At 33.3% G+C, this 12,874-nt stretch overlaps 1 protein-coding gene across 1 annotated transcript in view; it reads left to right on the top strand.

The window, feature by feature from the left end:
* The first annotated feature begins 144 nt into the window (after positions 1 to 144).
* Positions 145 to 12,874, top strand: part of LOC135140462 (TBC1 domain family member 1-like) — a 114,235-nt gene continuing 101,505 nt past the window's right edge. The window contains exon 1 of the mRNA XM_064071016.1: positions 145 to 489. Within this exon, the coding sequence (XP_063927086.1) occupies positions 376 to 489 (114 nt within the window). The 5' untranslated portion in view covers positions 145 to 375. The remainder of the gene's footprint in view (positions 490 to 12,874) is intronic.

The following is a 12,874-nucleotide window of genomic DNA, read 5'->3' as shown; positions in this document are numbered from 1 at the left end:
CACCCTGCACACCTGTTGCCCGCTTATGCAACCCATTAAACGGGAATTCGCCGTCCTTCGCGCCGCCACAAACCACCAACCGGTCCGCCTCGGCCTTGACTTTGCGTTATTTGTTTAATTATTTCGTAATGCCGGTGAGAGTTCGGCTGTTGTCAAAGCCGCCCAGTCGCCAGTCCACGTCCGAGGCTCGCAGTGCTCGCACGTGACGCATTGATTTTCCCTTGCCGGATCAATACGCGATGCCCGCCACCGACTGAATTCCTCCGTGTCTGCGCATTGTTTTCGTTAACCTCGACACTGTGGCGGCGGTGGCGTTCGAGTGGATGTGTGTCGGGATGGACTAATTTTTTTTTGAGTTTTTGACTTGGAGCTGACATGAAACTGATCCCGGTGAATTACTTCGGCTTCACGGCCATGGACAGGCGCTTCTCCAGCCCCATGCTGCCCTGGATCGTCTCGGAGATCCGCAAGAGGGAGTACAGCGAGAAGGTAAGGCCGGCGGGCGCACCGGGGCTGAGGCGCGTTGAATTGTTATGTAAGAGCGTAAGACCGGGGTTATCTGGCGTGGAAAGAAGGAAATTGCGGCGAGGGGCGCGAGGTTTAATTGTGTTTTGTTGTACTTACCATTGTTGGTGATAAGAATGGGAAAAAGCAGAGTTTTTGCGGTGGATCAGGCAAGGTCAGGCTGGAAATTGTTGGGATTGGCGTCATATTTTCATAAAACGGAATGTAAATTGCTGATTATTCGAATTACCCACGGTTAGTTTGTAAGAAACGTGCATTGTCTTTTTTAACATTGAAATAACATCCGGTTGGAAAGAGATCTTGTTTAGAATTGTGATGGTTGGAAGCATGTGGTTTTTGAGAAAAAACAGAAACTTTGCAGTTTTGCTTTTTCTCGACTGTCAAAACATAGTAGACAAAAAGCACTGTTTTAAACAATGCATGTTTTACATGATAAATTACGCTGTCAAGGGAGCGATAAAGTTGAAAAGATTGCTATATAATCCGTACTAAATATTTACTTGTCATAGACAATGCGTTTTATCATTTGTTTTTATAATGTTATGTATACCTAGTGATTTAGTTTGGCATTCGTAGTTGTGGAACTTTCAATTGGTCAATCAATGTGACTTAATATGTATGTAAATAATATTAACACAGCTCACTTTCTCGTTTCGAACTTACCATTCTTGTTAACGTTACCTATTACAAAATCTCTTTTAATTTACCCAAAGTAAACAAATAAATAAAACAACACATGAAACAACCGGAAGGTAAAGAAACAAAGTAAACATTTGGAGGAACAGAAATTTAAAATCGAAAATTCACAAAAACGACTATTTATATGTCAACGAAGGTGACCAGAATTGGACAACTACAACAAACTTGTTTCAAGATGTTTGAATATGTAGATTTATAGAAGAGATAAAGCAAGAGCCGCGATATTATTTCAAATTCTTTCAAAATTAAAACATCAGGAATTCCCGAAAATTCTTGGACTTCTTAAAGAAAAATAATACACTCGAATCCTCGATTTTTTTATTAAAAAAAAAGATCATTTCAAGTTCTTGAAAAAAAAAAAAATAAAACACCATGGGTCTCCCAAATTCTTTCTTTTTCCTGTGACTTCTTAAGATTATCTTAAGAATTTCTTCAGGCTTCTTTAAAAGATTGAACCACCAGGAATTCCCTAGATTTTTTGGACTTCTTTAAAAAATAAAACACCACGGACACGTAAGATTATTCAGACATTTAAAAAAAATAAAATACAGGGCTTCCAAGATGCTTTTGACAGTTTAAAATTAGTTCTTTGAAAGAATGAAACACTAGCAGCCGAAAATATTCTTTAGACTTCTTTAAAAAACTACCCTAGGTCCCCAAAATATTTAAAATAGAAAAACATCAATTGTCCTCGACATTCATTGCAAGAATAGAATACCAGTGGTTCCTCAAATTCCTCGGACTTCCTAAAAAATAGAACACCTGAGACCTAAGACTTCTTAAAAAAACATCAGGGATCCCCAAGATTCTTCCGACTGCTTTAAAAAATAAAAGACCATGAGCCTCCATGATTCCACAACATTTTTTAAACAATAAAATACCAATGGTCTTCGAGATTCCTTCGACTTCTTTGAAAGAATAAAACACCAGGTATTCCCAGATTCTTTGGACTTCTTAAAAATAAAACACCGGGGCCTAAAAGATTCTTTAGGCTTCTTTAAAAAACACAATGGGGCCCAAGGTTCTCTAACAAAGAATAAAACGCTTGGGATTCCCAAGATTCTTTGGACTTCTTAAAAATAAAACACCAGGCGCCTAAGAGATTCTTTAGACTTCCTAAAAAAACACATCATTCGGCATCTTTGAAAGAATAAAACCGGAGATTTCCGAGATTCCTTGGACTTCTTAAAAAAAAAAATAAACAATCAGGGCTCCCCCGATATTCTTTGGACAAAATAAAATAAAATATCCGAGATTTTCGGAATTCTTTGGACTTCTTAAAATTAAAACACCAGGGGCCTAAAAGATTCTTTAGAATTCATTAGACTTCTCTGAAGAATATATATGTCAGAGATTTCCAAGATTCTTTGAACTTCTTAAAAATAAAACACCAGGGAACTTAAAAGATTCTTTATACTTCTTAAAAAATAAAACACCAGAGGCCCAAGAGATTCTTTCCAATTCTTTAAGAAAAAATAAAATATCAGGGATTCTATTTTTTGGACTTCAAAGAAAATAAAACAAAACACCAAAGTCCTAAACGATTCTTTACATTTCTTTAAATAAATGAAACACCAGGGGCTTAAAAAATTCTTTATACTTCTTTAAAAATACCATGGGCCCCCAAGATTCTCTAACGTTCTTTCTGGACTCTTTCAAACAATAAAACACCAAGGATTTTTTGGACTTCTTTACATAATCCCAAGATTCTTCCGACTTCTTAAAAAAATATAATAACAGGGATTTCCGAGATTTTTGGACTTCTTAAAAATAAAACACCACAGGCCTAAAAAATTCTTTAGACTTCTTAAAAAAACACGATGGAATCCCAAGATTCTTTAACGGTTTTTAAAACAATAAAACACCAATGGTTCTCGAGATTTGTTCGGCTTCTTTGAAAGAATAAAACACCCGGGACTCCCGAAATTCTTTGGACTTCTTAAAAAAAATAACCAGAGGTCCCCGAGATTCTTTCGACTTCTTCAAAATAAAATAAAATATCGGAGATTTTCGAAATTCTTTGGACTTCTTTATCATAAAATACCAAGGGAATAAAAAATTCTTTACACTTCTTTAAAAAATACCATGGGTCTCCAAAATTCTTTAACGTTCCTTTTGGCTTCTTTTAAAATATAAAATATCAGGGATTCCCAAGATTTTTTGGACTTTTTTAAAACATAAATAACCATAGGTTCCCCTGGATTGTTTCGACATCTTAAAAAATATGTCAGGGATCTCCTAGATTTTTTCAACCTCTTAAAATAAAACACCACGAGCCTAAAAGATTATTTGGACTTCTTCAAATAATCAGAAGCTTCCGAGATTATTTCGACTTAAAAAAATATATATAATAGGGATTTCCGAGATTTTTGGACTTCTTAAAAATAAAACACCAGGCACACGTAAGATTATTCAGACATTTAAAAAAAATAAAATACAGGGCTTCCAAGATGCTTTTGACAGTTTAAAATTAGTTCTTTGAAAGAATGAAACACTAGCAGCCGAAAATATTCTTTAGACTTCTTTAAAAAACTACCCTAGGCCCCCAAAATATTTAAAATAGAAAAACATCAATTGTCCTCGAGATTCATTGCAAGAATAGAATACCAGTGGTTCCTCAAATTCCTCGGACTTCCTAAAAAATAGAACACCTGAGACCTAAGACTTCTTAAAAAAACATCAGGGATCCCCAAGATTCTTCCGACTGCTTTAAAAAATAAAAGACCATGAGCCTCCATGATTCCACAACATTTTTTAAACAATAAAATACCAATGGTCTTCGAGATTCCTTCGACTTCTTTGAAAGAATAAAACACCAGGTATTCCCAGATTCTTTGGACTTCTTTAGAAAAATAACCAGTGGTCCCCCGAGATGCTTTCAACTTCTCCAAAATAAAATAAAATATCAGGGATTTTCCATATTCTTTGGACTTCTTAAAAATAAAACACCGGGGCCTAAAAGATTCTTTAGGCTTCATTAAAAATCACCATGGGGCCCAAGGTTCTCTAACAAAGAATAAAACGCTTGGGATTCCCAAGATTCTTTGGACTTCTTAAAAATAAAACACCAGGCGCCTAAGAGATTCTTTAGACTTCCTAAAAAAACACATCATTCGGCATCTTTGAAAGAATAAAACCGGAGATTTCCGAGATTCCTTGGACTTCTTTAAAAAAAAAAAAAAACAATCAGGGCTCCCCCGATATTCTTTGGACAAAATAAAATAAAATATCCGAGATTTTCGGAATTCTTTGGACTTCTTAAAATTAAAACACCAGGGGCCTAAAAGATTCTTTAGAATTCATTAGACTTCTCTGAAGAATATATATGTCAGAGATTTCCGAGATTCTTTGAACTTCTTAAAAATAAAACACCAGGGAACTTAAAAGATTCTTTATACTTCTTAAAAAATAAAACACCAGAGGCCCAAGAGATTCTTTCCAATTCTTTAAGAAAAAATAAAATATCAGGGATTCTATTTTTTGGACTTCAAAGAAAATAAAACAAAACACCAAAGTCCTAAACGATTCTTTACATTTCTTTAAATAAATGAAACACCAGGGGCTTAAAAAATTCTTTATACTTCTTTAAAAATACCATGGGCCCCCAAGATTCTCTAACGTTCTTTCTGGACTCTTTCAAACAATAAAACACCAAGGATTTTTTGGACTTCTTTACATAATCCCAAGATTCTTCCGACTTCTTAAAAAAATATAATAACAGGGATTTCCGAGATTTTTGGACTTCTTAAAAATAAAACACCACAGGCCTAAAAAATTCTTTAGACTTCTTAAAAAAACACGATGGAATCCCAAGATTCTTTAACGGTTTTTAAAACAATAAAACACCAATGGTTCTCGAGATTTGTTCGGCTTCTTTGAAAGAATAAAACACCCGGGACTCCCGAAATTCTTTGGACTTCTTAAAAAAAATAACCAGAGGTCCCCGAGATTCTTTCGACTTCTTCAAAATAAAATAAAATATCGGAGATTTTCGAAATTCTTTGGACTTCTTTAACATAAAATACCAAGGGAATAAAAAATTCTTTACACTTCTTTAAAAAATACCATGGGTCTCCAAAATTCTTTAACGTTCCTTTTGGCTTCTTTTAAAATATAAAATATCAGGGATTCCCAAGATTTTTTGGACTTTTTTAAAACATAAATAACCATAGGTTCCCCTGGATTGTTTCGACATCTTAAAAAATATGTCAGGGATCTCCTAGATTTTTTCAACCTCTTAAAATAAAACACCACGAGCCTAAAAGATTATTTGGACTTCTTCAAATAATCAGAAGCTTCCGAGATTATTTCGACTTAAAAAAATATATATAATAGGGATTTCCGAGATTTTTGGACTTCTTAAAAATAAAACACCAGGCACACGTAAGATTATTCAGACATTTAAAAAAAATAAAATACAGGGCTTCCAAGATGTTTTTGACAGTTTAAAATTAGTTCTTTGAAAGAATGAAACACTAGCAGCCGAAAATATTCTTTAGACTTCTTTAAAAAACTACCCTAGGCCCCCAAAATATTTAAAATAGAAAAACATCAATTGTCCTCGACATTCATTGCAAGAATAGAATACCAGTGGTTCCTCAAATTCCTCGGACTTCCTAAAAAATAGAACACCTGAGACCTAAGACTTCTTAAAAAACCATCAGGGATCCCCAAGATTCTTCCGACTGCTTTAAAAAATAAAAGACCATGAGCCTCCATGATTCCACAACATTTTTTAAACAATAAAATACCAATGGTCTTCGAGATTCCTTCGACTTCTTTGAAAGAATAAAACAACAGGTATTCCCAGATTTTTTGGACTTCTTTAGAAAAATAACCAGTGGTCCCCCGAGATGCTTTCAACTTCTCCAAAATAAAATAAAATATCAGGGATTTTCCATATTCTTTGGACTTCTTAAAAATAAAACACCGGGGCCTAAAAGATTCTTTAGGCTTCATTAAAAAACACCATGGGGCCCAAGGTTCTCTAACAAAGAATAAAACGCTTGGGATTCCCAAGATTCTTTGGACTTCTTAAAAATAAAACACCAGGCGCCTAAGAGATTCTTTAGACTTCCTAAAAAAACACATCATTCGGCATCTTTGAAAGAATAAAACCGGAGATTTCCGAGATTCCTTGGACTTCTTAAAAAAAAATAAACAATCAGGGCTCCCCCGATATTCTTTGGACAAAATAAAATAAAATATCCGAGATTTTCGGAATTCTTTGGACTTCTTAAAATTAAAACACCAGGGGCCTAAAAGATTCTTTAGAATTCATTAGACTTCTTTAAAGAATATATATGTCAGAGATTTCTGAGATTCTTTGAACTTCTTAAAAACAAAACACCAGGGAACTTAAAAGATTCTTTATACTTCTTAAAAAATAAAACACCAGAGGCCCAAGAGATTCTTTCCAATTCTTTAAGAAAAAATAAAATATCAGGGATTCTATTTTTTGGACTTCAAAGAAAATAAAACAAAACACCAAAGTCCTAAACGATTCTTTACATTTCTTTAAATAAATGAAACACCAGGGGCTTAAAAAATTATTTATACTTCTTTAAAAATACCATGGGCCCCCAAGATTCTCTAACGTTCTTTCTGGATTCTTTCAAATAATAAAACACCAAGGATTTTTTAGACTTCTTTACATAAACCCAAGATTCTTCCGACTTCTTAAAAAAATATAATAACAGGGATTTCCGAGATTTTTGGACTTCTTAAAAATAAAACGCCACAGGCCTAAAAAATTCTTTAGACTTCTTAAAAAAACACGATGGAATCCCAAGATTCTTTAACGGTTTTTAAAACAATAAAACACCAATGGTTCTCGAGATTTGTTCGGCTTCTTTGAAAGAATAAAACACCCGGGACTTCTTAAAAAATAATAACCAGAGGTCCCCGAGATTCTTTCAACCTCTTAAAAATAAAACACCACGAGCCTAAAAGATTCTTTGGACTTCTTCAAATAATCAGAAGTCTCTCTTCAAAATAAACTAAAATAGCGGGCATTTTCGAAATTCTTTGGACTTCTTAAAAATAAAATACCAGGGGCCCAAAAGATGCTTTAGAGTTTTTTGAAAAACACCATGGGCCCCCAAGATCCTTTAACCTTCTTTTCCGCTTCTTTCAAAGAATAAAACTTCAGGGATTTCCAAGATTTTTTGGCCTTCTTTAAAAAAATAAATAACCAGGGGTCCCCCGAGGTTATTTCGACTTCTTCAAAATAAAATAAATTATCAGGGACCTTCAATATTCTTCGGACTTCTAAAAAATAAAACTCCAAGGGCCTGAAACATTCTTTAGACTCCTTTGAAAAATACTATGGGTCCCCAAGATTCTTTAACGTTCTTTTAGACTTCTTTCAAAGAATAAAACATCAGGGATTCCCAAGATGTTTTGGACTTCTTTAAAAAAACTAAATAACCAGAGGTCCCCCGAAATTCTTTCGACTTCTTCAAAATAAAATAAAATATCAGATTTTTGATATTCTTTGGACTTCTTAAAAATAAAGTACCAGGAGCCTAAAAGATATTTTAGAGTTTTTTGAAAAACACAATGGGCCCCCAAGATTCTTTAACGTTCTTTTCGGCTTCTTTCAAAGAATGAAACGTCAGGGATTCCCAAGATTTTTTGGACTTCTTTAAAAATATAAATAACCAGGGGTCCCCCGAGATTCTTTCGACTTCTTCAAAATAAAATAAAATGTCGGGCATTTTCGATATTTTTTGGACTTCTTAAAAATAAAATACTAAGAGCCTGAAAGGTTCTTTAACGTTCTTTAGGCTTCTTTCAAAGAATAAAACATCAGGGATTCCCAAGATTCTTTGAATTTCTTTAAAAAAATAAATAATCAGGGCTGCCTCCAGATTCTTTAGACATCTTCAAAATAAAACAAAAAAACAAGAATTTCCGAGATTCTTTGGACTTCTTAAAAATAAAACACCACGGGCTAAAAAATTCTTTAGAATTAAAAAAAAAAACACCATTGGCCCCCAAGATCCTTTAACGTTCTTTTCGGCTTCTTTCAAAGAATAAAACATCAGGGATTTTTTGGACTTCTTTAAAAAAACTAATTAACCAGAGGTCGCCCGAAATTCTTTCGACTTCTTCAAAGCAAAATAAAATATCAGATTTTCTATGTTCTTTGGAATTCTTAAAAATAAAATACCAGGGGCCTAAAAGATTCTTCAGACTTTTTTTGAATAATACCATGCCCTCCCAAGGTTTTTTAACGTCCTTTTAGGCTTCTTTCAAGGAATAAAACATCAGGGATTCCCAAGATTCTTTGGACTTCTTTAAAAAAGTTAATAACCAGGACTCCCCCGAGATTCTTTAGACATCTTTAAAATAAAATGAAAATATATATAACCAGGGGTTCCTCCAGGTTCTTTCGACTTCTTAAAAATAAAATAAAATATTAGGGATTTTCGATAATTTTTGGACTTCTTAAAAAAAAACACCAGGGGCCTAAAACATTCTTTAGACTTCTTTGAAAAACACCATGGATCTTCAAGATTTTTATCGTTCTTCTAGGCTTCTTTCAAAGAATAAAATATCAGGGATTTCCAAGATTCTTTGGACTTCTTTAAAAAACTAAATAACCAGGACTCCCCCGAGATTCTTTAGACATCTTTAAAATAAAATGCAAATATATATATCCAGGGGTTCCCCAAGATTCTTTCGACTTCTTCAAAGTAAAATAAAATATTATTATTATTTCGATAATTTTTGGACTTCTTAAAAATAAAACACCAGGGGCCTAAAAGATTCTTTAGACTTCTTTGAAAAACACCATGGGCGCTCAAGACTTTTTTATCGTTCTTCTAGGCTTCTTTCAAAGAATAAAACATCACGGATTCCCGAGATTCTTTGGACTTCTTTAAAAAAGTAAATAACCAGGCCTCCCCCGAGATTCTTTAGACATCTTTAAAAAAAATGAAAACATATATAACCAGGGGTTCCCCGAGGTTCTTTCGACTTCTTCAAAATAAAATAAAATATTAGGGATTTTCGATAATTTTTGGACTTCTTAAAAATAAAACACCAGGGGCCTAAGAGATTCTTTAGACTTCTTTGAAAAACACCATGGGCGCTCAAGACTTTTTTATCGTTCTTTTAGTCTTCTTTCAAAGAATAAAACATCAGGGATTCCCAAGATTCTTTGGACTTCTTTCAAAAAGTAAATAACCAGGACTGCCCCGAGATTCTTTAGACATCTTTAAAATAAAATGAAAATATATATAATCAGGCGTTCCCCGAGATTCTTTCGACTTCTTCAAAAGAAAAGAAAATATTAAGGATTTTCGATATTCTTTGGACTTCTTACAAATAAAACACCAGGGGCCTAAAAGATTATTTAGACTTCTTTGAAAAACATCATGGACCCTCAAGATTCTTTATCGTTCTTTTATGCTTCTTTCAAAGAATAAAATATCAGGGATTCCCAAGATTCTTTGGACTTCTTTAAAAAAATAAATAACCAGGACTCCCCCGAGATTCTTTAGACATCTTTAAAATAAAATGAAAATATATATAACCAGGGGTTCCACCAGGTTCTTTCGACTTCTTCAAAATAATATAAAATAATAGGGATTTTCGATAATTTTTGGACTTCTTAAAAATAAAACACCAGGGGCCTAAAAGATTCTTTAGACTTCTTTGAAAAACACCATGGGCCTTCAAGATTTTTATCGTTCTTCTAGGCTTCTCTCAAAGAATAAAATATCAGGGATTCCCAAGATTCTTTGGACTTCTTTAAAAAAGTAAATAACCAGGACTGCACGGAGATTCTTTAGACATCTTTAAAATAAAATGAAAATATATATAACCAGGGGTTCCCCGAGGTTCTTTCGACTTCTTCAAAATAAAATAAAATATTAGGGATTTTCGATAATTTTTGGACTTCTTATAAATAAAACACCAGGGGCCTAAGAGATTCTTTAGACTTCTTTGAAAAACGCCATGGGCGCTCAAGACTTTTTTACCGTTCTTCTAGGCTTCTTTCAAAGAATAAAACATCACGGATTCCCGAGATTCTTTGGACTTCTTTAAAAAAGTAAATAACTAGGCCTCCCCCGAGATTCTTTAGACATCTTTAAAATAAAATGAAAATATATATAACCAGGGGTTCCCCGAGGTTCTTTCGACTTCTTCAAAATAAAATAAAATATTAGGGATTTTCGATAATTTTTGGACTTCTTAAAAATAAAACACCAGGGGCCTAAGAGATTCTTTAGACTTCTTTGAAAAACACCATGGGCGCTCAAGACTTTTTTATCGTTCTTTTAGTCTTCTTTCAAAGAATAAAACATTAGGGATTACCAAGATTCTTTGGACTTCTTTAAAAAAGTAAATAACCAGGACTGCCCCGAGATTCTTTAGACATCTTTAAAATAAAATGAAAATATATATAATCAGGCGTTCCCCGAGATTCTTTCGACTTCTTCAAAAGAAAAGAAAATATTAAGGATTTTCGATATTCTTTGGACTTCTTACAAATAAAACACCAGGGACCTAAAAGATTCTTTAGACTTCTTTGAAAAACACCATGGGCCCTCAAGATTCTTTATCGTTCTTTTAGGCTTCTTTCAACGAATAAAACATCAGGGATTCCCAAGATTCTTTGGATTTCTTTAAAAAAGTAAATAACCAGGACTCCCCCGAGAATCTTTAGACATCTTTAAAACAAAATGAAAATATATATAACCAGGAGTTCCCCGAGGTTCTTTCGACTTCTTCAAAATAAAATAAAATATTAGGGATTTTCGAAAATTTTTGGACTTCTTAAAAATAAAACACCAGGGGCCTAAAAGATTCTTTAGACTTCTTTGAAAAACACCATGGGCCTTCAAGATTTTTATCGTTCTTCTAGGCTTCTTTCAAATAATAATACATCAGGGATTCCCAAGATTCTTTGGACTTCTTTAAAAAAATAAATAACCAGGACTCCCCCGAGATTCTTTAGACATCTTTAAAATAAAATGAAAATATATGTAACCAGGGGTTCCCCGAGGTTCTTTCGACTACTTCAAAGTAAAATAAAATATTGTTATTTCGATAATTTTTGGACTTCTTAAAAATAAAACACCATGGGCCCTCAAGATTCTTTATCGTTCTTTTAGGCTTCTTTCTACGAATAAAACATCAGATTTTCGATAATTTTTCGGACTTCTTAAAAATAAAACACCAGAGATCTAAAAGATTCTTTAGACTTCTTTGAAAAACACCATGGGCCCTCAAAAGTCTTTATCGTTCTTCTAGGCTTCTTTCAAAGAATAAAACATCACGGATTCCCGAGATTCTTTGGACTTCTTTAAAAAAGTAAATAACCAGGCCTCCCCCGAGATTCTTTAGACATCTTTAAAATAAAATGAAAATATATATAACCAGGGGTTCCCCGAGGTTCTTTCGACTTCTTCAAAATAAAATAAAATATTAGGGATTTTCGATAATTTTTGGACTTCTTAAAAATAAAGCAACAGGGGCTTAAAAGATTCTTTAGACTTCTTTGAAAAACACCATGGACCCTCAAGATTCTGTATCGTTCTTCTAGGCTTCTTTCAAAGAACAAAATATCAGGAATTCCCAAGATTCTTTGGACTTCTTTAAAATAAGTAAATAACCAGGACTGCCCCGAGATTCTTTAGACATCTTTAAAATAAAATGAAAATATATGTAACCAGGGGTTTCCCGAGGTTCTTTAGACTTCTCCAAAATAAAATAAAATATTAGATTTTTCGATAATTTTTGGACTTCTTAAAAATAAAACACCAGGGGCCTAAAAGATTCTTTAGACTTCTTTGAAAAACACCATGGGCGCTCAAGATTTTTTAACGTTCTTTTAGTCTTCTTTCAAAGAATAAAACATCAGGGATTCCCAAGATTCTTTGGACTTCTTTAAAAAAGCAAATAACCAGTACTCCCCCGAGATTCTTTAGACATCTTTAAAATAAAATGCAAATATATATAACCAGGGGTTCCCCAAGATTCTTTCGACTTCTTCAAAATTAAATAAAATATTAGCTATTTTCGATAATTTTTGGACTTCTTAAAAATAAAACACCAGGGGCCTAAAAGATTCTTTAGACTTCTTTGAAAAACACCATGGGCCCCAAGGTTTTTTAACGTTCTTTTAGGCTTCTTTCAAAGAATAAAATATCAGGGATTCCCAAGATTCTTTGGACTTCTTTAAAAAAGTAAATAACCAGGGTCCCCGAGATTCTTTAGACATCTTAAAAATATATATGTCAGGGATTTCCGAGATTCTTTGGACTTTTTAAAAATAAAACATCAAGGGCCTAAAAAAGTTTTTAGACTTCTTAAAAAAATAAAACACCATGGGTCCAAATTATTCTAAAAAAATTAATTATCAGGGATTTGAATCTTTGGACTTCAAAAAAAAAAAATAAAAAAACACAAAGGTCATCGATTCTTAAAAAAAAAAACTAAAACACTAATAAGGGTTCTTGTAATTGTTTCAAGATCTGTAAAGAATTAAAATTCCAGTAATTTCCAAGATTTTGCGCACTTTAAAAGATAAAACACCTGGTATTCCGAAAATTCTTTAGATTAAAAAAGAATGATAAAACCCCAGAGATCTCAAGATTTTCTTGATTTTTTAATATAATAAAACACGAGGGCTCCC

Source organism: Zophobas morio, unplaced genomic scaffold, assembly GCF_036711695.1.
Source record: "Zophobas morio isolate AGI-343-1 ecotype UQ-CSIRO unplaced genomic scaffold, CSIRO_AGI_Zmor_V1 ptg000040l, whole genome shotgun sequence".
In the NCBI taxonomy this organism is placed as follows: Eukaryota; Metazoa; Arthropoda; class Insecta; order Coleoptera; family Tenebrionidae; genus Zophobas; species Zophobas morio.
The sequence above is the reverse complement of the archived record's forward strand: the minus strand, read 5'-3'. Positions and strand labels throughout refer to the sequence as shown.